General features: G+C 34.1%; 1 protein-coding gene across 13 annotated transcripts in view; it reads right to left on the bottom strand.

Annotated features, from left to right (window-relative positions):
• The window catches only part of NCOA6 (nuclear receptor coactivator 6), an 89,902-nt gene that overhangs the window by 39,452 nt on the left and 25,054 nt on the right, over positions 1-25,396 (bottom strand). For 11 of the 13 annotated variants that reach the window (XR_004953625.1, XM_036229500.1, XM_016126414.2 and 8 more), the window contains 4 exons: positions 15,892-15,997; positions 9,634-9,915; positions 6,497-6,652; positions 105-227 (listed from right to left, as the gene is read on the bottom strand). Coding sequence is in view for 11 of the 13 variants with exons in the window: in XM_036229500.1 (XP_036085393.1) it covers positions 105-227; positions 6,497-6,652; positions 9,634-9,868 (514 nt within the window). In the remaining 2 variants the exon portion in view is untranslated. Of the gene's footprint in view, positions 1-104; positions 228-6,496; positions 6,653-9,633; positions 9,916-13,972; positions 14,044-15,891; positions 15,998-25,396 lie in introns of those variants that run through there. The other 2 variants (XM_036229501.1, XM_016126421.2) reach the window with 2 other exon arrangements.

Below are 25,396 nucleotides of genomic sequence, written 5' to 3'. Positions count from 1 at the left end.
TGCTTATCTCGCAGGACCCAAATGATTATACATTAGCAAATAAAGACAAAAAAAAAAAAAAAAACTCCTAGTAAAATGTTCCACAATGGAGTGGGAGATCTCACCTGGACCACCTGCCATGGGGAATCCTGTCTCCATCCTAACTGAATTTGCGGCTCCCATGGGTCCATTCATTCTCACATCCTGGCTTCGGTTCTGAGCCAAAGCCAGGTTGATAGCACCTTCCCCTGAAAACGACAGGTTATAAAAAGCAAATCAGCTGAATAAGATATAAATTTTGTTTAAAAATAGGTACACAAGAGTTACAGTTTTGTTGTTTTTGAAGAATTATGTTAAGTTTACTACCACAAAAAGGGTGGGATCAATACAATGTGGATCATTCTTCAACCTCATCTGAGCAGGTTTACTTATATGAAGCATGAGGAGAACATAACCAATTCTCACAACACAGCAGATGGGCAATCATTAATGAAGCGTAGCATCAGCAGGGAGCTTGGAACTCAATATTTACTTTCTGCCAGCTTCCTAAGAATGTGTGTATGTGTGTGAGGGAAGAAAACTGTAATATTTGTATGCAAAATAACGTTTTGCTTTCAATAACTATAACATAAACAGATATCCGGCAGATAAATTCATGCAATGAAGAGCCGAGAAGTTGTTTGTCCACTGATGGACAAATGGATAAAGAAGATGTGGTACATACATACAATAGATATTACTCAGTCACAATAAAAATGAAATCTTGCCATTTGCAACAATATGGATGAAAAAGTGAAATAAGTCAGACAGAGAAAGGCAAATACCTTATGATTTCACTTAATTGTGGAATCTAAAAAGCAAAATAAAGGAACAAACAAAACAGAAACAAATTCATAGATACAGAGAACAAACAGATGGTCGTCAGATGGGAGGGGAGTAGGGGGATGTGTGAATAAGGTGAAGAGATTAAGACATAGAAACTGCCAGTTAAAAAACACTCACAGGGATGTAAAGGACAGCACAGGAAATACAGTCAATAATATTGTAATAACTATGTATGGTGTCAGATGGATACTAGACTTACAGGGTGATCACTTTGTCAGTTTTGTCTAATCACTACGTTGTACACCTGAAACTAAATAATATTGTATGTAACTGAAAAAAAACACAACTGTAACTAAAAAAAAAAAAGAGTAGATAGGTTGCTAGTAATCTACCTCTAAGACATCTAATGATTAGATCAACATTTATACAGGATTTTTAAGGCTTACAAAATTTTATCTCATTTGAATCTCACAATAGCCTGTTAGGTAACGTCACTAAACATGAACAGACCCTAAACTTAGAGGCAACTTAAATCTTAACTGGTCTCATGAGGAAAAAGTCTTATTTGAAATAAGTTTTGGATGCTTCTCACTTTTAATTCAAAATTTTTATTGTTATCTGGAGGACCGCACCACCTTGTGGAAGATTTGAAGTATAGCTAGTCTGTGGCTGAAGAGTTGAAAGGCAGCATTCACCCGAGTGCTTCTTTACTGTGGGGTAGGGGTCAAGGTTTACAGAGCCAGATGATAAAGAAGGAAGCTAACGAGGGCACAACAGTTTCACCAGTTTTGTCACTGATCTGCATCAGATTTCTGTTTTAACCCATTTCCCATTTCCCATTTCCTATTTAGAAAAAAAAGGTGCAGCTCACTGCTAGTGTTAACTTTACAAAAACACGCTCTTTGAGGTAAAGTAAATTTGAATGGTTTTCAATGTGAAAATAAAATATAAAAACTGTTCTTGGAGTTATTTCTAAACAGAATTTGACTCCGATCCTAATGTAACAGAAAATTTTACATAGATCAGATTCATCAAATGAATCTCTGGTGAACAAGTGTTTGAGAACAATGTTAGCATCACGCATAGAAATGCTACATTTTCTGGGATTTGACATTTTCGGCAATTGAGAATTACTATATTTTGCAAATGGAAATACCACTACTAAAAACAGAATGCTATAAATAAAATGTCGTTTGTTTCCAAAGACTACTGCTATATTAGAGTGATGCAAAAATAAGAATAAATGTTAAATATTTTGTGGCAAACTTTGGGGGTAAGATTAGGACTGTAATCTGTGAGTTATCTCAGGATAAACGGTGCAGCCACAAGTGACGCCAACAAGTATTCTCAGGGCAAACGGGAAATGGGTTAACAAGGCAGGTAGGTTGGTCACAGGGAACAAACATCCTACTGATAAGGAATTAATCACCAGGCTACAAGATGCTCTAAGTTGCCTATTGGTGTCAGAAGTAAAAGAGAAAAATATACATCTTGAGAGTTTCCACCAAAGGGAAAGAACTAAATATACCAAACTTGCTAAGATACTTTAAACAAAAATATTGCTCTCGAAATGAACATTAGATCATGTCATTTCTCTGCTTAAAACCACTCCACTGAGTGTCAAATATTTGGTGATAGAAGGAAATTTAACTTTGGGTGATGAACACACAATGTAATATATATGGAATATTGCTGAACTATACACTTGAAACATTTAATTTTATTAACCAATAATTTTAATTAAAAAAAACCTACTCCATTGCTCCCCATTGCTTTAGAAATAAAGCCAAACTCCTTAAGAGGGTATACAAGCCCTCAAATTATCTATCTAGCCCAATGCTGTTCAACAGAAATATTAATACGAGCCACGTATATGTAATTTTTAATTTTCTAGAAGATGCAGTAAAAGGGTAAAAAGAAACTGGTAAATTAATTGTAATATATATATTTTTAATTAACCCAATATGTCCAATGTATCATTAACATATAATTAAGATAAAAATTAATGATATACTTTACATTCTTTTGGGGGGAAACCAAGACTTCAAAATCCAGTGTGTATTTTACAATTACGGTGCATGTCAGTTTGGACTAGCCACATTTCCAGTGCTCAATATCCACATGGGGCTTGTGGCTACAATACTGGACAGCCCAGATATGGCTCTTGCCTACCCTTCTAACCTCAACTCACACTATTTTCTCTTTAAGTAAAAAAGATTCAGCCTTATTGGCATTTTTAGTTTCTTAGGCACACAAATCTCCTTCTTACCTCAAGGCCTTTGCACATGTTGTTCCCCTCTGCCTAGAACAGTTCTCCTGTACTCTTCGCATAAACCAACACCTCAATTTTCATGTAATCTTAAGTGTCACATGGCCAGGATGGCCTCCTCTAAAAATCTTATCCAATCTTATTCATTCACCTGATTTCGTGTCTGCATCCCCCATTACTGTATAAGGGTAACCATAAGTCTGCCCTAGTTCTTCTATATCTGTTGTCCCAGGAGAGTTATTAAAAGCACCCTCTTTTACTTTCAAAAGTGTCCTAATTTAGATGATGAATTAGACTGCCACCCTAATTATATACTTTATACATGGAACAGTGGTACGTGGTAGGCATTCATTAGCTGTTTACTGAATATATGAATTGATATCTTATAACCTTACAAAGAATTATCAGCATTTTTCTATACGATAAATGCAATCCTGGAAAACCTTGTATTCTGTAAAACCTCACACTGAAAACAGGTTTTATGTAAAAATATTGTTGTGGCAAACTCAAAACCCACGTGGCTCTGTAACCAGAGCTCTAATAAAAAAAAATTAGTCAAGGCAACACACCCCAAAACACTAGAGTAGAAATGCCTGGTTAAAGGTGCTGAGATAATACAGATGAGGTGATGACCCGAGCCAGTGGAGCTGCCATTAAGGCGGGTACAGGAGGAAGTGTAACTTGGCACAAGCTGAAAGCCATGCAGTGCTGGGGATACACTTCACGTGAAGGTGCCTGAGTATAAGTTCCCAGTCTTCATTTTCTTAAAGTTGAAAGGACTCCCACCTGTGCTGAGCTAGAGGCTTTTTTTTCCCTTATAGATAATTATTCTTCCATTACTACTATTCTAGCATGCCTTGCCCAGGAACAATCAAACATGAATCAACACAATTTCCACATTATACTGCTATTATTCCCCTATTTGCCAACTGCATATAAATTAACTATTGTAAAAAAAAAAAAAAAAAAAAAAAACCTATATGTGGAGAACACTACTGGTCCTCTCAAACTTGCCCACTAGGGGTCCACTACAGTCTGTGGGCCAAATTTAGGCTCTTGCCTATTTATTTAAATAAAGTGTTACTGGAATACAGCCATAGTCATTCATTTACACATTGCCTATTGCTGTTTTTGTGCTACAATAGTAAAGCTGAGTTACTGTGATGAAGGCAAAAAAAATTTATTCTCTAGCCCTTTACAGGAAAAGCTTTCAGATTCCTGCTTTAAATCACCATGAATTTACAAAGAGGCCACAAAATGTCCTCAAAAAAGATGTCTCCCCAACTCCTTGGCCAAAACTCAAAGAAGGGAGGGTACAAGGAGTATTATTCAATGGAGACTAGACAGTTGGGGGAACCTGTCCCTCCACCCCTGTAGCAGACAAGACAATGGCAATACTTCTTCTTACAACTTACAAAAGCATCAACCCATCGCCAGTTTCATAAAAGCAACAGCTGCTGCCACCACTTTCCTGCCTGCCTGAATTCCCAGGGAGTGCAGAGAGAAAAAAATGAGATCACCTGGGAGACATATGCATGACCTAAAAGTTAAAAAAGTCTTTTCTGTAATGTGATAATCATTGCCATATGTAAATGTCATAATTTCTTAAAGTATGTTATCTATTTTACCTTCTTGTTGGCACTTATGTTTTAATTTATGGCTGTAACAATAAAGGGAAGCCAGCATCTTACCCTTTTAAGAACTTGGAAGTAGGTCTGCTAAGAAACTGATATTTCCTTTCTCCACTGGAAAAACACTACCACTTAAAGTTCCAAAGCACTTAAACTCAGACAAAAAGGTAACAGAGACTGTAACACATTTGAGGTTTTTAAGAAAATGCTTATGTGTTTCATATAAAGAACAAATGTGCTTATAAAGTAGAAACGGTCTACATAGTGTTATTACATCCAACAGCTGTTTGACTCCCACTCTTCCCAAAAGTTCATCCTATATCCTATAGGTTGCTGTGAATTAATTTTACTTTTGTAAATCTTTTTGGACAACAGAACATTTTCCAAAATAAACTGGTTATTGTTTAAGTCACTATTCCCTTCTTTATCAAATAACAGAATTTACCCCATTTCTCAGTCTACTTATAATCTTTGTTTATTGTTATTGCCCCTTCTGGGGCACAGCAACCTACTTTCCTAACTGCACAAAATGTGTCTAACTCCTATCTACGAAATGTTGACCCTCTCTGCTGCTGAGGGTTTGTGGAACATTTAGATTCCAAGCAAGCACGGGGTCAAGATGGCTTGGTCTACCAGTGGAAGAGAAGGCTGGAATCACTGGTTGTCACTTTGCTTCCATCAACACAGGAGGGGAAGAAAGGATTTTAATTCACTGAGCACCCAAAGATAGAACCTTCTTGGTGCTCCCTCAGACTTGGTACTTACATCTCTCACAAGTTTGTCTCCCTCACCAAGATCATTAGCTCCATCGGAGTTCATAAAAGCAAGGACCATATTTTATTTATCATTGTTTTCCTAGTGATGAATCAAAGTAGTGCTGTTATATATGTGTCACCCTTGCTTTCATTCAATGTGTGGTTACTAAAGAACTTAACATCTATAGGGAAGCAGAGATATAACAGTGAGAAAAACAAGACATGGTCCCTGACCTACTAGAGCTTGCAGTCTATGGGGGAACAAAACAATAATCAAGTAACTGCTCTAATAAAAGTGTGAGATAAATGATCTGAGGGGGAAAAAATGCCAGACCTTTGTGAGTGCACATAATAAAGGACTCTGACTTAGACATGGAGTTCAGAAAATACATCCTCAAGAAGATTTAAGCTGATACTTGAAGGCTGCATAGGTGTTAACTAAGGGAAGGGAAAATGGTAGGGGACAATATTTCATATAGAGAAGACATCAATGCAAAGGACCCATTGCAGGAGGAAGAAATAAATATTCAAGGAATCAAAAGAAGGCAAGACACAGACAGCAAGGAGGAGAGTTTGTACAAGATAAGGCTGGAAGAAAAAGGTAGAGGTCAGACCAAGCAAAGCATGATAAGAAGTTGGTCTTTATTCTGTGAATGACAGAAAGCCTTATCAGGGTTTTAAACTCGCGCGCACACATGTGTATGTAGCATATTTTCATCTGTTAGATAAAAATTAAGGCTTATTTGGTGGAAGAGCAACTGAAATTAGATATTCTTTAAAAGACAAATCAGTTTCTGGTCAGGGTTCCAGTAAAATCAAAGTATGACAGACTGATAGCCAAAATCAGCGAATGGAATGGAGTTCAAACATTAGGCACCAATCAGAGCCTCAATCCCTCTATCCTAAGGTGCTGCATCATAAAGCACAGGTTACATAAATTACTTGGCATTCTGAAACTTAACAGGAGAGAAAGTCAAAGCAGCACAGAAAATCATGCTATATTCTACTGTTATTATGATTTGGGTCCAGATGGGCACCTTCAATCTGAACGGAGAGAATTCCTAGATCCCGAAGCTGCTGGTTGTTGCTCTGAGCCAGGATCCGTAGCCGCTCTGCCGCTTCCCGGGGGATGTTGAATGTCACCCGCACACTGTTCCAGGGCTCCACCTTCTGTACCTTTAGCTTGCTGGACTCTTGGTGGTGAAAGAAAGAGAATAATATTGATAATCTTTTAGCCACTAGAAGCCATGAAATGAACAAAAAAAAGTAAAAGAACAAGGCAGAGCACCAGCTTGGAGTAGCTGAGAAGCTTAGGCTTTGGTGTTAGGTAGACTTCAAATCGAATCTCACCTTTATCACTTAGCACCTGGGGTGGCTATGAACAAGTTAACCTTTCTGAAACTCAACTTTCTTTTCTCTAAAACCATAAAAAACTACTTCCTGAAACTATGGGTGCTAAATGAGATAATACATGCCAAAAACTGAGCATAGGACCTGATGATGTACTGTAGGCACTGAATAAATGGAAAGCAGTAGATAAAGTAAGGAATATAAAAGAAGGGAGAGGCAAGTTTGTTAATAGAATAATATCTACTTCTGTACTCAGTTCAATGTATGTGAGCTGAGAAGCTGAGAAATTTAAGACTCAAATTTTAAGTGAAATTCTATTAAAAAATTTAATTGGCAGATACTCCAATCGTAGGGAATCTGCAGCTTATTCAGCAAAAGAGCACCAAAAAGGAAAATAATGCCTTTTACTTATAAAAGATTAAGCAACTTTACCTCTTCAAATGAAACATTTGAAATTTTAATACTCATATTATATATTCACTGAGTATCCCTGTGGAAGATAATTATAGAGACAGGGAGCAAACATTTCTTCCAATGTTCTATAAATGCTTCAGTTTAAGAAGGGCTTTTTTAAGCCTTGATTTTTAATGTCCTCGACTTTTAAATTTTTAAATACTTGAAGAGTTGAATTTCCACGGAAGCACACCAGACTGAGGGGGAAAACAACAAATTTGACGACTAAGCTTCAGTTAGGACATAAAAATATTACATTTCAGCAAGTCTTAAAAGTCAATGCAAACTTCAGGACATATATTTTTAAAAAGATATAAAAATTAATTAATTGAGAAGGTAATATTGTTCATAATTATATTTTATTGATGGGAAGCAAATCCCAGGTCCAGTTAGCCTATAAAAAAAACTTTTCAACAACCCTAGACAAAATAATTTTCCTTTTGTTAAAACTCAGCTAAATTAAATCTTTTGTATCCTCTATTCAGTTATACATTCCAATATTAAGAAAATGGTCATATAGGCATATCTAGTCTCAAAATAAGAAATATTCATGGATAGGTTAAAGTGCCTACACAATGCCTAAAGTCCCTTTTAGCTCTAATACCCTTATATGTTAAAAGTTAACTTATCCAGACATAAGTTCTCTTATTCTAATGCGGGAAAAAGAGACCACTTGCTAAGAGCAGTGAGATAACACGATCACAGAAATTTCAAAAGAATTAGGCTATTTTCAGTTTAACTCTATTTTACGGGTGAGGAAATTGAAGCCCGAAAGGCTAAGAAGGGCAGAATCCTGTAGCTACCTAGTAGCATCAGAGATGGCATTAAAATCCAGCTCTAATTCCCAGGTTAAAATCCAGCTCTAATTCCCAGGTTAAAATCCTTCCCATGACACTTATGCATTTACACAGCAAAAGGCAGGAAACTTGGGATCCTGGTTCCACTGAATGCAGATGCTACACAGCTTCTTCCAAATTGGAAGAGTACTGGAATCTTATACATGGTCTAGACCAAAACCAAATATATTTATGGTATTATCTACTTGTGATACGACTGCAGAAAAATCTTTGTCTGTAACATAGTTGTATTTTCTCAAAAGTGTTTTAAACTTCCATCATATGTGAGAAGATTTGACTTAAAATACTTTTGGACCAAAAATCTGATAACACCATTAAATCTGGCTTTGGTTATTTAAAAACAATAAATAAACTAATTTAGCAATTTAAAACCAAGAAAAAAATGTGGGTCATTAAGAGTAATGACAATTTCAGGCCCACTGGGCCCTTATAATATAATATATTGTGATTTTGATTATGCTTGACAATGATGTTGATAACTACAACTTTAGCACATAAAATTTTCTAATGCTATTATAAATAATTGATAACTATAAAGAAGTCTTACACAACACAGGACAAAAAAACAAAACAAAACCAACCTTGAAAACAATGACAGCTTCTTTCCTAACATCAAATCTCAAAGAAAAAAAACCCAAAATCTGAAAAAGCTAATGAGCATTTGATCAGATCAAGATTTGACAGAAGGATAAAACTGAGGCTTTGTACTGTATCTGAAGGAACTGGATAATTGTGCTAACAAGAAAAGATGGAGACCACCTAAACCAAAGTTCAAAAACAAACACCCACAAGACCAAGACAGGTAATCTAAATGTGTGAAGAGGTCAGATAGGAACAAACTGCAGTGAGGTGAGGGCCTGCTTTCTGTGGCAGCTGATACTCGGCAACATCTGAGAGTGAGAGTGAGCTCAATGTTATCAGATCTTCCCATTTTAAAAGACAAATCTAAAATCTACATTTTTATGTAAAGAATCTCGGTTTTAAAACACTGGCAATGAAATTTATACATTAAAGACAAAAACAAAAAACAAAACAAGCAAAAAAATTAAAGTGAGCTATAACACATGGTGGCAGGCTACATACAGCAGGTGCTGGTTAGTAATCTCTGATCTAAAATTTAAGAAAACAAATTTCAAGTACCTTTTAAGTAGAACTATGGGGTTGGAGATTTTTGTAAGCTTTAAGGGGCCTTAAAGATCCAGTATCTGGTTTCTGAAGTCCAGAGAGTTAAAAACAATAAATATATTTGAGTCTTGAAGAGTACTCCTCTCCATTAGAGCAGATTGTTTAATGAGTACTATGTTAAGCAACAGTTTATTATGTTCAGTTCCTTCATATACTTAAAAGAAACACAACAGCATTTCTATTTTAAAACACCCTAAAATTCCAATTCTACAATTAAAATCAGTCTTTCAATCCAGTAGAGCAAAGTTTTACTTTGTAAAACTCAAGATAACCATAGAATGGCAAACACTTCAAAAAGAGCAACAAGAAGGAAACATAAAGTAAATTACCCATGTGTAACAAATTGGGCACGTTCTCCAATATTGTGTCCAATTTCCATTTGAAGTCTTTATCATCTATATTTCCTTTGAAGGCCACAAAGATTGTAGAATCCTCCAAAATACTATCACTTTTTGTGTCATCATCTTCTAGTCCAGAGTCAAAATCCATCTCTGAGTCTTCCACTGTTGATGAACACAAGGAAGTATAGATGTCTTCTAAATTTGGAAGGTCATCCAAAACCATGGTGAATATTATTCTAGAAGTATATGCGAAGTGGACAATAAAAAAACCTTTGACAAGAGAAGATAAAAAAAGCATTACAATGCATAATTATACAATCAACAATGTATAATCCATAGTTCAATATAAAATTATTTATTTGCCAATAAGTACTACAAAAACTAAATTACAGAGAGGATAAACTAATTTAATTATAATATTCTATGATAATTAGTTCTTAAAGATACTAGGAATAATAATAAACCAGTTTTAAATAAAATTCCTTTTATTATGTTAAAATGTTTATGTCTATTATGTTGTTACATGCTACCTTTCTGTAAGCCTAGAAAACGGGGAGGAGGTTAACAAGAGATCACAAGGAAATAAAACAAGTATTTTCTAAGAATTTATATAAGCCTTTGGGTGACCCCGTAGAGCAAGGGGCTGCCAGAGACTCCCTTTACTCCTGTCCTGACAAAAGCTTCAGAGGAGCCCAGGATTCTAAAGCCCTTCTCTTTCTCTAACATGCAAAGCACAACTTGACCCAATTAATGGCATCTGGAGGACTATCTAAAATCCTAAAGTCTTTTATGAGTACCATTTTAAACAACTTTTAAAGGGTTATTAATAGTGGTATGGCTGAAAATGATTCGGAACAAAAATTTTTTTAAAAAATATTTTTACAAAAATAAAATAAATGGTTAACACGTGTTTATAGAGGCAAAGAACTGTCTCTAGGGCAGAACTAAATTACTTTTGAACTTTTAGATCTAAAGAAGTCACATTTTCTTCTATTTTTAGTTATGATGCCTACCAAACAGTAAACGTATTAAAGATCACACCATATGTCCATTTCCTTCATTAGCTTTGAGATTGAATATAACATTCTTAACTCAAAGGTGAATGAATGAACATTAATTTTCAGCATCTGTGTTAAGCAAGAATGGCAAGGAAACATAAGAACCTCACACAAATCTTCTAATTTTCAAAAATTCCTTACATAAATTATAATTACAACCATGTTTTCTTTTTTAAAGATGGAAAAGAAAAAAGGATTCAAAATAAATCCACTAAAATGCAAATAGCAATTGCGATAGATTGATAAGATCACTGATGAATTTTCTTTTCCTGTTTTCCAAATATACTAAAAGTCATTAGGGGAATACAAAACTAACATGCTGTAATACATTTATACTACTGGAATAAATGGGGAAAAAAATGTATCACCTTTAAAAACTTTAACTTTTTTCTTTTTTTAAATAGTCACTAAACTTCAAGATCAAAGGCTTTCCAAAAACCAATCTAAGGGGAAGAAATTCCTCTGTTATAAATAAATATGGGAAAAAACTTTTATGTTTGAGCAAAACACTTTATAGTCTTGTACTGTGACTGTTACAGAGATACAGTGTGATTTGGGTGCTTAAAAAACAATAGCATTTAGAAAATCCTTTAGAAATACCACTGTCATTAGTCATTTGCCAAAGCATTTTCAAGATTTTCAAGAATTTTAGAGGTAAATAAACAAAACTAAAGAAGGTTTTTAGGGCTTAAAAGCTGCTGCTCATCAGGAAAAAGTGACTGCTGAAACTGAATGAAAAACTATAGCTATTTAACAGCTGTTCCAAAGTTCAAACAACTGTAAGAAGAGAATGTAAAATTTAAGAAACATTTTCCAAAAGAATCTTTAACTGGAAAGAAGAAAAACAAATGAAAAACCTGGACTTTGATAATCTTCTAAAGAGATCATTGGTCATGCCATGAAGGCTGTGTATCCAGATTTGAGAAACCCTTACAGTCAGACACTATAAATCGGCTAATCCAAATTCAGGAATTATCAATTAAACGGTACCATAGACACTGTACCTTAAAAAAGAAAAAAAAGAAATTGAAAGGCAGTCTGGGGAAAAAAATTGCTTTCCCTCCGAAAAAAAAAAAAACTTTTAAAAGAAACATCTTCCAGTTTCATTGAGATAAAGTTCATTTAAAATCTGTTTAGAATTTACATAAGAATAATTGACTAATCTTTTTTCCAGCTTTATTGAAATATAATAATTAGTTGCTCATGTTTATATTGCACAATTCAATGCTTTTTCAACTATAGTTGGCATACAATATTAGTTTTAGTTGTACAGCATAATGATTAGAGATTTATATAACTCACAAAGTGATCGCCCCACTAAATCTAGTTCCCATCTTCCTCATATTTATTACATTAACTATTTTCCTTATGCTACACTTTATATCTCCTTGTCTATTTTGTAACTATCCATTTGTACTTCTTAATCCCTTTGTCCTTTTTCATCCAACCCCCTCCCATCTGGTAGCCCTCAAAACATTTCTGTATCGATGAGTTTATTTCTGTTTTTGTTGTTGTTGATTTTGTTCTTTAAATTCCATACATTCATGAAATCATGCAATATTTGTCTTTCTCTGATTTATTTCATTCACTGCAATACCCTCTAGGTCCATCAAAGCAATATCTTCTTGCATCCCCTTCCTTTTAGTCTGTGTGTCTTTTAATCTGTAGTGTGTCTCTTGCAGGCAGCATATGTAGGGGTCTTGTTTTCTTATCCATTTGGCCACTCTATCTTTTGGTTGGAGCACCTAATTCTTCTCCGTTTGAGGTACTTGTTGATAGGAATGTAGTTATTACCATTCTTTATTCCTGTTTTTTGATACATGTCTTTTTCTTCTTAAAGAAGTCACTCCAATATTTCTTGTAATACTGGCTTGGTGTTGATAAATTCCTTTAGCTTATTTTTGTCTGGGAAGCTCTTTATCTGTCCTTTGGCTCTAAATGATAGCTTTGCTGAATAAAGTAGTCTTGGTTGTAGATCCTGGGTTTTCATTACATTGAATATTTTGTGCCAAGCCCTTCTATCCTGCATAGTTTCTTTTGAGAAATCAGCTGCTAGTCTTATGGGTGCTCCTTTGTAGGTAACTAACTGCTTTTCTCTTACTGCTTTTAAGATTCTCTTTGTATTTAACCTTTGACATTTTTATTATAATGTGTCTTAATGTGGGCCTCTTTGGGTTCATTTTGTTTGGGGACTCTCTGAGCTTCCAGGGGTTGTATGTCTATTTCCTTCACTAGGTTAGGAAAGTTTTCCATCATTATTTCTTCAAATAGCTCGTCAACATCTTGTTTTCCTTCAGGTACCACTGACATGGATATTTTTACATTTAATTGTGTCGCGTAGGCATCTTAAATTATTATTATAGTCTTGACTTCTCTTTTCTTGCCATTCTGATCGAGTGTCCTTGGTTTCCCCATCCTTTATATGGGTGGTTCAATCCTCTTCTTTATCTACTCTGTTTATTTCCACTAACGTACTCTTTCTCTCAGATAATGTGTTCTTCATTTCTGACTGGTTCCCTTTTATAGTTTCTGTTTCCATTTTTATATTTTTTATCTCTTTGTTAAAATTCTCACTGAATTCATCTACACTTCCCCTAAGTTCACTGAGCATCTTATAATCAGTGTTTTGAACTCTATATCTGTTAAATTGCTTGACTCCATTATTCCTGGATCTCTGTTCTGTTCTCTCATATGGTTTCTGCTTCTTTGTCTTCCCATTTTGGCTGCCTTCTGTGTCTGTTTCTATGTACTAAGCAAAGCTCCTAAGTCTCCTGGTCTTATTAGCGTGGCTTTGTGTAGTAGGCGTCCAGTGGCACGGTCCTGAGAGAGGCTCAGCTGAAGACCAAGTTTAGCCCCATACTGTGCCCATCTAGGGCCACCTGTTAAGATTCAGCAAGCTATCTACAGATGCTGTGCTTATAGTCGCCTCAAGAAACCACACCAGAAACAGGCCAGCTGCCACCAGTGACCTATGTAAGAATAACTAACCAATCTTTAAGAGAAATGCAGCTCAGAAGGAGAGATTATAGTTGACTATCTTGAGACTCATTTGCTCACTTACGATTACTTATCACAAAAGAACATGTGTTATTATTTCTCTGGGTTTGCTAAGATTAAGCACCATTTATCTTGCTCGCCCACATAATAAATTTCCATATTACTTCTTGATTTCACTTCTTATTGGTGCTCTTGTGATCTTTTATAAAGAACTTAAGAACAAATGGGATATCTGAGAGAAATTTCAAAAGCAAGCATATTATTTATTCTACCTTTCAAATATTTCAGGGAAGCCAAATTGCTCCAGTTGATGAAGGAAAGCTCTTTACTACAGTTCTGCCAACTTAAATGTAAAAAAAATTATATCATTAGAACAATCACAATTTGCAATCCCTAATAAAATAATTCAGGCAAGGACAAAACGTTATGTGAAAAATTGACAGAGAACTGTATATTCACATGATGTCAAAGTGTCATCTCAGATTTGCTGTCTGGTAAAAAGAAAATTGTGACTTCACAATGGAAGGATCTGATTGTCACCACCTGAACACAATGATCAACCAAAGCATCATTAACAGAGAAAACAACCAGAAATTACGTATGATATTAAGTGTACAACATTGCCAAAAATTTTAACCTAAATCTAACAAGTTTTTAACAGGAGACAAAGGAACAACTTAAACAACACCATGAAAAAATAATTAGACAAATCTGGAGTTTAGGATTTCTGCAGCATAGTTGGCTTGACTTCAATAAGTCTGGGGTCATGGAGGAAGAAAAAGGTGGGTAAAATTATTCTACATTAAAAGAGATTTAAGAGGCATAAAAATCAAATGCAGTGTATAGACAGTCCTTTGTTGGATCTTGGTTTGAAAAAAAATGTAAGACATTTTTAAGATAATTAGAGAATTGTCATTAATTTTGTTAGGTGTGATAATAATGGTGGTGTGGCTATACAGGACAATGTTTTTACCATTTCTTAAGAGATGCATATTGAAGCATTTAGGATGAAATGTCATGATATCTGTATTTTACTTTAAAAACATTAAGCAAATAAGGCAAAATGTTAATAATGCTTAGATGTAGGTGATGGGTATATCGGTATAATTTGTACTATAATGTTATACATAGTTGAAATTATTCATAATAGTTTATTTTTAAAAAAAAAGAAAAAACAAGTATATCAGCAACGTGATACTAAGCCAACTTAAAACTCCACCAGACATCAGCAAGGCTTAGAAGATTACTTATGAACATCTTCCAAATCACAGCAAGATTAAAAAATATATTTAAATATATATTTATAAATATATGAATTTACATATAATATATATATTCAGCTACCTACACCAGTCCTTTCTTTTCAGATTTCTTACCTGGTACAGGCAGCTGAGTAATGGGTAAAAACTCACAGGCTATTCAGATTATCTGATTGAGCTGCTATTTGAGCAAAAGACAAACCATTGTTATCTAAATCAGATATCATAAACTCACATGTCTACAGGGGTCAGGCAGGTAAAAGGAGAACACTAGATATGAAATGCATCTGCACATACTGCACACCAATGGTTTGGGCAATGGGATTACCAATCTATGCTGAGCAGCTGCAACTTTGTTTCAGCTTTTTGGAGAGATCAGAGGAGCCATGTAGGCCCAGAAATAATGTTCTGAATTTTAATGACAAAAATCCATATATTTAGTGTAATCTCCAAATTTTAAAACAGATTTACATTTTTGGAAAATATTCCATGGGCCAAATGAAATACACATAGGCCCACAAGCCACTGGTTTTCAATTTCTGAGTCTGACAATCCAGGTATGACCCATGTGATTGAGTAGTATAGCACAGGCCAGAGTGAACTATGCTGGGTTTGGTGTAGTGCTGGAAGAGACCAGATATTTAAAATGCATTTAAATGTTATGATGTTCTTCTTGGGAGGTCTGTGGACTCCCCAAGAAAAAAGGTATCAAGCAAGGTCTTAACTCCAGAGAAACAGAACTAAAATTTAGTGAATTTTGGCTTCATTATGCTGATGTCTCCCATAACTGGCTGAAGGACTATCTTCTCCTTTGACAAAACACTAGATGATGAAGGAAACAGTTTTTCACTTGCTAAGTAACTTTGGTAGAGTCCCTCCATTGCTTGGAATTATGTTGAGCTGTATCCACTCTCACATAAGGTTTCACTTACCAAAATGTCTTTCTTAATTTTTATCATTTATCCACGTCATCTTCTATGTCCAAACAAGCTGACATTTTTAGGGCCTGTATTTCAAGGTAGTAGCCAAATAAAAATTCTAAAAACGAAAAACAAAACACGAAGAAAAGAAAAATAAAGTTACACTATTATACAGAAATCACAGGTAACCTGTTTTTGCAACAGAAGTTAATGCAAATATCTCAACAAGTCAACTTAGACATCTTCAGACAATGTTAAACTAGGGTTTTCTTTAAGTCTACAGAAAACAGTTGTTTTTTTTTCCCCCCTGAGATCTTAAACCACTCATCAACAAGCATTCAAAGAGTACAGAAGCAAAATTCAGGGACATATACCAGTTTTACTTAAGAATCACGAAACTAAGACCCTAGGCCTTAGAGCCCTACCTATACCTTCATTTCTAAATTTGTCAAATAAAAATAAATTAATGTCATGACACACTGTTTGCAGATACTTGGTGCCAAAACCAAAATATCCTGTATACACACTAAATATAAGATGCAGTTCTTCTAACAGAATTTCAAAATTCACTTTTAAATTTCATAAAAGTAGATTTAAGATTTTTCTTATTTTATCAATAATATCTATACATTCTATTTTTCCTTAAGGGTTTAAGTTCTAAAGTATTCTTTATTATACACAAATTATGCATGGAAATGCATAATTTTGACATGTTTCAGAAAAAATTTCCCACTTAATAAGATAATATTCATCTACAATGTCTTTATTTGGCTTTTAGGTTTTACATTACTGCCAAACATTGATTTTTATAATCTCAAAATTTTAGCTGGATATATATAGGTATTAATAAATAATAATTAGAAAAAAATTATCCTTTAATTATTTTTTAATTCAAGAGAAAGGCATTTTTAAGTCTCCATGGAACATTAATAAAAATTAACCTTTCAGAAAGTCCATAAAGGAAATATCAATAAATCCAAAAAGTAACAACAGGATAGTCAAATACTCTAATGACCATGTACTAAAATTATAAATTTAAAATAAAGTAAAAAAAGCAAAGGACTTGCTACTTAAACAACATAACTCTTGGGCTTGGGTTAAAAAAGAAATAAAATTGTAAAATTTCTAAAAGAACAATAAGGAAAATACTATATATTGAAACTTAAAGAATACAGCCAAGTAAAGAAAATTCACAGCCATAAATATAAAGGAGAGGGAAGGGGAATAATGGGGAAAGGAAGAGGAGAAGAAGAAAAAGAAATAATGAGTTAAATATCTAATTCAAAAAGTTAGGGGAAAAACCAATAATGTGAACCGTAAGAAAGCAAAATGAAGGAATTAATATAGAAGAAAGCAGAAATTAATCAGAAAACAGAAAACAGCAGAACTAGTAAATAAATCTAAATTTCGAACATTGAGGGGAAAAATTAGTACAATAGTGAAACCACTAGCTAATCTAGTAAGTAAAAAGGGAGAAAGTCCAAATATATAAAATAAGAAATAAGAAGAAAACAGCAACAGAACCTATTTTGCTCAGGCTTTCGCTCGGTCTGTGTAAATAAGCTAATGCCCCAAAAGCCACATACAGAATTAATGAAAACGATATTAACCTTGTAGAGAGCGGGTAAGTCTAATGATCTGAAACTGTTCCAGAGCATACAAAAAGAAAGGAAACTTCCCAATTCTTCTTATAAAGCAAATATAACATGAGTATTGAATGCTGATTGGGGGTGGATCACTTTGTAAATTATATATTTTTAAAAAGCTGATACACACTGCATCAGGCAGAAAGCTACAGGTCAATCTTTCCTATATTGCTCTTACATTGATGTAAAATTATAAATCGAACTTTAAAGAGAATAAAGCAGTACATTAAAAGATTAATAATGGAATTATTAAAATGGAATTTGTTCTAGGAATGTAAGGAAGGCTCAGTATGAGGAAACTAAGGGCAAAATCCTACAATTATCATCACAAATATTAAGTCATTTGATAAAATTCAATACTTCTTGATTTACAAAAACCCCTCAAATAAATAGGAATACACAAACACTTCCTTAACATAACAAAATATATCCTTTCAGCTCAAAAATCAGCAGATTGCTTAACAGGGAAAGACTAGAGGCATTTGTTATCTAAAGTTGAGAAGAAGAAAGATACCCATGATGTATATTACTGAACATAGTAGCGATATAAAGTCAGTAAAATTAGAGTAACAAAGGTATAACAATTGGAAGGATATAAAATTACCACTATTTGCAGATGATATAATTGTATTTTTGAAAATCTTAGAAAATTAACCAAGAAAACAGAAAAAAATAAGAAAATCCATAGAACAAATCCACAGAGTAATCTGACATCATGCTGCCTGATATCAAATTATGCTACAAGGCCTATGTAATCAAAACAGCATGGTACTAGCATAAAAAAGAGACATACAGATTAATGGAAAAGAACAGAAAGCTCAGAAATAAATCCATGTCTATACAGTTATTTAATCTACGACAAAGGAGGCAAGAATGTACAAGAATGGCGTAAAGATAGTTTCTTCAATAAATTATGTTGAGAAAACTGGACGGATAAGTGCAAAAAAAAAAAAAAAGAAAAAAAAAAGAAACTTGACTACTTTCCTACACAACACAGCAGAATAAACTCAAAGGGGATTAAAGGCTTAAATGTAAGACCCCAAACCATAAAACTCCTAGAAGAAAACATAGGCAGTGAACTCTATGACATTTCTTAGTAATATTTTTTCTGATACATATCCCCAGGCAAGGGAAGCAAAAGGAAAAATAGACAAATGGGACTACATCAAACTAAAAAGTTTTTGCACAGCAAAGGAAACTATCAACAAAACAGAAAGACGACCCATTGAATGTGAGAAGGTATTCGCCAATGACACATCTGATAAGTGGTTAAATTCCAAAATTTATAAAGAACTCATACAACAACAACAACAAAATCCAAATAAAAAATGGGCAGAGGACCCAAATAGACATTTTTCCAAAGAGGACACACAGATGACTAATAGATGTATAAAAAGATGCTCAACCTTACTAATCCTTAGGAAAATACAAATTAAAACCATAATGAGGTATCACCTCACATCTGTCAAAATAGCTATCATCAATAAATCAACAAACAACAAGTGTAGGTGAGGATGTGGAGGAAAGGGAACCCTCATGCACTGTTGGTGGGACTGTAAAGTGGTGCAGCCATTATAGGTTCCTCTAAAAATTAAAATCCGAACTACCACATGACCCAGCAATTGCACTCCTGGGTATTTATCTGAAAAATATCCAAAACACTTATTTGAAAAGCACTATTTACAATACCCAAGATATGGAAGCAATCTAAGTACCCATCAATAGATAAATAGATAAAGAAGATGTGGTACATATTCACAATGGAATATTACTTGGTCATCAAAAATGAAATCTTACCATTTGCAACGATATGGATGGACCTGGAAGTTATTATGCTACGTGAAATAAGTCAAGAAAGCTAAATACTACATAATCTCACTTACATGTGGAGTCTGAAGAACAAAATAAACAAACAAAACAGAAACAGACTCATAGTGAAAACTAACTAATGGCTGCCAGATGGGAAGGTGGCTGGAGAGCTGAATGATGAAGAGATTATTAAGCACAAACCGGTACTTACAAAATAGTCACAGGGATGTGAAGTACAGCATAGGGAACACAGTAAAAATTATAATAACTACGTATAGTGCCAGGTGGGTACTAGACTAAAAGGAAAGGAAGATCACTTTGTAAATTACATAAATGTCTAACCACTATGCATATGCCTAAAACTAATATAAAGTAATACTGAATGTCAACTGTAATTAAAAAAGAAAAAAGAAGATAAATAAGAATATGCACCAAAGTAGCATGATAAAATTAATATGCAGAAAACAATAGCTTTTATTATATATGCAATCGATCACCAGTAGGTGAAAAAAAAACTCATTTATAACAGCAAAAAAGATTATTTAGGAATGAACTAAAAAGGCATGTAAGACGACAAGACGAAAATTTAAAAACACTAATGAAGGAATCAAATACAAAAAAGACCTGAATGAAGAGAATGACACACAAAATTCTTGGATAAAAAGATTCATAAATATCAATTCTCCCTAATTTATAATTTAACAAACCCAATAAAAATGCCAACTTATTTTTTAAATAAATAAGCCGACTCTAAAATTCATATAGAAATAAAGGTCATGAAAACTCTAAATAATCAGAATAGTGAAAGGAATGTATCGTAACAGATATCAAAACATAAAGTCTCAATAATCAAAACTATGTGATACTGGAATATAAAAAGACTGAAGAACAATGGAACAGACAAGAAATTCCAAAATTTTATCAAATTGCATATGGAATTTTAATATCTCATAAAGTGAAAAATAAATTTTTTCACTAAATGAGACTAGGCAGCCATATAGAAAAAAAATTAGAGCTGCATGTCACATCAAGATAACTCCAAATGGATCCCAAACGTCAATGTAACAAATGAAAACACTAGAAGTATTAGAAGAAAGTACAGAAGAAATTTTTATAACCTTCAAGTGGGAAAGGTTTTTCTAACTATAAATCAAAATCTAAAGCTATAAAAGATTGATAAATTCAAATACATAAAAATTAAAGAATTCTGTAAGGAAAAAAATCCATAAGTTAAAAAAAAAAAGACAAAATATTTGCAATTATATCACTGATAAAAGAGCAAATCTCTTATATAAACATTATAAAAAAGAGCAAATAGTATTTACAGTTATGGTATGTATATATGTGTGCACATATAGACACGTAAAACAATTTGGACAAATCATGGTGTCCAAAAATGGATACAAGATATGATCAGAAAATTCACAGAAAAGGAAATAGAAATGAACTTCAAACATATGAAAAGATGTTGGAACCTCATACATAAGAAGAAAAAATAACATTTTTTACTCATCAGATTAGCAAAAATCCAAAAATTTGATGATGTATTGTCTTGGCAAGATTATGGGAAAATAGGCACTCTCACTAATTGCTAGTGGTAGTGAAAATTGGTGGAACATCAGCAATTAGGTAATATCTATCAAAATTACAATTACATATATCCTTAACACAGCAATTTCACTCTGGTTAGTGATTTTTACAGACACACCTGACCCCACACAAGATGACATATATACAAGGTTTTTCACTAAAATATTGTTTGTAATAGCAAGATAGAAAATTACCCAGACATCCATCAACAGAAATTGATTACAGTATATCTAATACAAATGAAATGCAATGAGAATGAGGATGCTCTCTACATATTGATATGAAAAGATCTATCTCTAAGATATATTGCTCAAAGAGAAAAAAAAAAAAGTAAAATACTGACTACAGTATGCTTTTTATGGAGAAAGAGGATAAAAAATATTTTATATACACTAGTATTAAAATAAAGTACTCTAGAAGGATATACAAGAAACCAGTAACAATGATTATCTTCAAGGTAAAGTTAAAAAATCATGTTGTACCAGAAGCAAAGAAGTATTCACACCAATGGAGAGCCATCACAAAGACACAAGAGCCAGTTTTAAGGGGTTCCCACCAGCAAATCTGAGACAATTTGAGTATAAAAAAGAACAATGACAAACTGATTATAATATCATGAATAGACAAGACCCTAATCCACAGTAATAGCTTAAAAAAAGAGTAAAAGAAACCTATCGTCTGCCAGCAATGGAGATGACTATTACATCAACTACTTACTCTGAAGATTGATAATTAAGGAGAAATAATTAAGCAATTTACTTTGCCTTTTGAGAGGGGTTCATCCTCAGTAGAGAGGAAAAGCTCTCCTTTACAGAAGAATGCCAGTTAATAAGTGTAGAAGGACAGGAAGAATTTTTAAAATCATCATTTTTCAATATCCAATGAAATAAATGATTCAGGCAGCCATAAAAATAAAATCTTATCATTTGTGACAACATGGATGGACCTGGAAGGTATTATGCTAAGTGAAATAAGTCAAAGAAAGACAAATACCATATGATCTCCCTTATATGTGGAATCTAAAGGACAAAATAAACAAAAAGAACAGAAAAAGACTCGCAGATGCAGAGAGCAAGCAGATAGTTGCCAGACAGAAGAGTTTTTCTTTGGCGGGGAGCAGGGGGGGGGCACAAAAAAGGTGAAGGGATTAAGAGGTACAAATTAGTAGTTACAAAATAGTCATGGGGATGTAAAGCAAAGCATAGGGAATATAGTCTGGCACTATATATAGTGCCAGATGAGTAGTCAGAGGATCACTCTGTAAATTATACAAATGTCTAACAACTATGCTGTACACATGAAATACAATACTGATTGTCAACTGTAACTGTAACTGAAAAAATTTTAAGAGGCAAGGTGAAGGGGAATAAGTTTCAAATTTCTAGGTATAAAACAAGTGATGGAGATGTAATGTACAGCACAGGGAATATAGTCAATAATACTGTATGTGGTGTCAGATTGTGATCGCTTCTTTAGGTATTTATACTATGGTGTATATCTGAAACTAGTATATTATATGTTAGCTATATTTGAATAAAAATCTTTTAAATTTTTTCACAGAAAGAAAGAAAGAAAGAAAGAAAGAAAGAAAGAAAGAAAGAAAGAAAGAAAGAAAGAAAGAAAGAAAGAAAGAAAAAGAAGGAAAGAAATCATTCTAGCAAGGATGATCAAAAGATGCTAAATATCATTTGGTGAAACTGCTGGGGAACAGAAGATTCCCAAGGTGCCAGAGGATTATTCCACAGACTACTTCCTAACTGCAAAGGGAAAAATGAGTACCTTTACAATGGAGAGATCTGACAGTCACCAGCTGAACTAAGTGATCAAACTCAGAAACAATTAGAGTCAGACCTTTCACTTATGCCTCCTGATATAATGAAACCTGAAGTACAAGGCATCATCTATGATGTATTATTACCAAAAATGCCTAACCTGGGTCTAAATTAAGACTTTGAACCTAATTTCTCCTTTATAGGAAATTCAGGAGATAGAATAACAAGAAAAATTACATACAGAAATTCTTACAAGAAAAAATTACATGAAGAAGAATCAATTACAAGAAATAATCGGATCTAGAACTTGAAACATGCTACAATGAAGCTGATTTGGTCTCTTCAAAACCCAAAATCTCAGGGGACTAATTAGAGGGAGGACACAGTTCTAGATACAGGAGACAGAAGAGACATTACAACCAAATGCAATACATGAACGTTGCTCAGACCTGCTTTGAAGAAAACAGCCATAAAATAATGTTTAGATATTTGGAGAAAACTGAATGTGAAATGAGTGACAGAAGATACTAGGGCACTTAATTTTTTTTTTCTTGAGTGTGGTAATGTTATTTGCGACTATACAGAGAGTACTCTTATTCTTAAGAGATACATGCTGAAGCATTTAAAGCAGTGTCATAATGTCTGCAACTTATTTTTAAAGTATTCAGCAAAGATATGCAGATAGAAAGACGATACAAATATAGCAAAATATCACTATTATTCAACTTTTCTGTATGTTTGAAATTTTCATTTTAAAAAATTGAGGGTGTATAAATAAGGCCCACAAGGCTGAGGGTGGGATCAAGACTTTTCAATGTTATCTTTTGTATGTTTTGATTTTTGACCATGAGAATGTATAATCTGTTGAAAACAAAAGCCAGCTACCTACCATTCTCTTAAACCTTTCGCAGCAATTATAATATTTTATCCTTACCACATGCAACAACAAAAATATCCTCTTTCTATTTCCTTGTTTTGAGGGAAGCTCTTCTGACCACATTTCTCCTGTGAGTCATTTAACAGTAAAATAAGAACCTGGACCACATCATTACTAGGTCCTGAGCCACTGCCACCACCTCCAACACTATTCCCTTAGGCCAGTCTCCCACACTTGTTCCCAACCCTACCCCACACCACCCCCTTACCTTCAGGCTCTATTGTTCACACACTCGGTTCCTCCCTACCCACTCTCCTCTCATCCCACAGCTGGTTCCTTCAACAATGCTCCTATCAGTGTCCTGGCCTCCCTTGCTCACCTATTCTTCAGTCACACAAAGTCTGCCAGCTGCCTCTTCCTCACCCAAACTGACTTGAAATTTAAGAGCTAGAAAGAAATTTACAGAATAATTAGCCTAACTCCCCCACTCTCAAAGAAAAAAAGTGAAATCTAGACAGTGGTATTGTGACTTGACTGAATTTACAGGCTAAGATTGTGGCAGCATCAGGCCTAGGGATCCTGGTCTTTCAATTTCAAGTTCAGTGTTTCTTCTACCACATACCAAACTGTCTTCTCATCTGGGTGACTCTGCCTACTCGTACACAGTACCTAATTAGCAGAAATATCAGAACCAAGTGATTCAATCTATTTTATGTCAATACTCACTAAGTAGAACTGCCTTAACTACTCCAAAATGGCTGAAGAATACCTGCGATTAAATGAGTATATGCTTTAAAGAACTTCAGTAGTTCTCAATCTTGGTTACACATTATAATTATTTGGGGAAACTTAAAAATAATAATGCCTGAGTCATACTAGGTCTGCACTGTGGACTGAGCTTTGGGTATTTAAACACTATCCAGGTAATGCTAACATGCAGCTCCAATTTAGAACCATACTTTTCATTCATTGTTTTACACATTGCTCTTTAAAAACTTTGTTTCTTTCAATTTTTTTTTTTGTTTTTAACATAGTAATATAAGATCGTATTGTTTGTGAGAAAAATCAAACAAAACAGAATCTAAAAGTAAACTACACTACCCTGAATTCTATCTTGTTCTTTTCTATGTCTGTGGCCTTGGAGTCTCTTATGCTTTCCTAGCTTCCATGTTGTCATTTAGAAAATGAGGGGCTAACTTACTTTCCAGACCGAGGGACACCATCACTATTTAAACCTTATCCATTTTATTTCAGTGTTATCATATTTCCCTGAGAAACTGGAAATCATTTAGTGCAAGATGTTTAACTCTTCCTTCTTTCACTTTGTAGCTGTTCCCAACAATCCTCTCTCATCTTCCTCCTTTCAAAAAGTTAACCCCAAGCTAGAAGTGAAAATGTAGGCTATCTAACAATACCTGGTTCATCTCTATCATTGCCTCTACCCTAATTTTTTCATTAACATACATATGGAAACAATGAGTTAAAGTTATTATTGCACTGGAAACTAGGACTGCTGTTCAAAGTGCTGTTGGGTTCAAAGAACTGTTGAACTCAAAATGACTTTTCTGTCAAAGATCAGGAATGGGATCAAGATGCAACAATAGAACCAGGCAGAAAGATAAAAGATTTTTAGTTAAAAATCTCTACCTCCAACATGTGGTTCTATCTCCTCTGACTACATGCTCCAAGACGGCAATGGCAATGGTGAGGTACACCACCCTACCACAAGAGACCCATTTAGAATGGTCACCACTCTTACATGCCCATAGCCTTCCTTTTCTACTTCAGATTCTATAACATACAAGTAGTACATACATCCTCGG

The sequence above is a fragment of the Rousettus aegyptiacus genome, unplaced genomic scaffold (assembly GCF_014176215.1).
Source record: "Rousettus aegyptiacus isolate mRouAeg1 unplaced genomic scaffold, mRouAeg1.p scaffold_m13_p_12, whole genome shotgun sequence".
Taxonomy (NCBI): Eukaryota; Metazoa; Chordata; class Mammalia; order Chiroptera; family Pteropodidae; genus Rousettus; species Rousettus aegyptiacus.
Note: the sequence above shows the minus strand (reverse complement) of the source record. Positions and strands in the feature narration are given on the sequence as shown.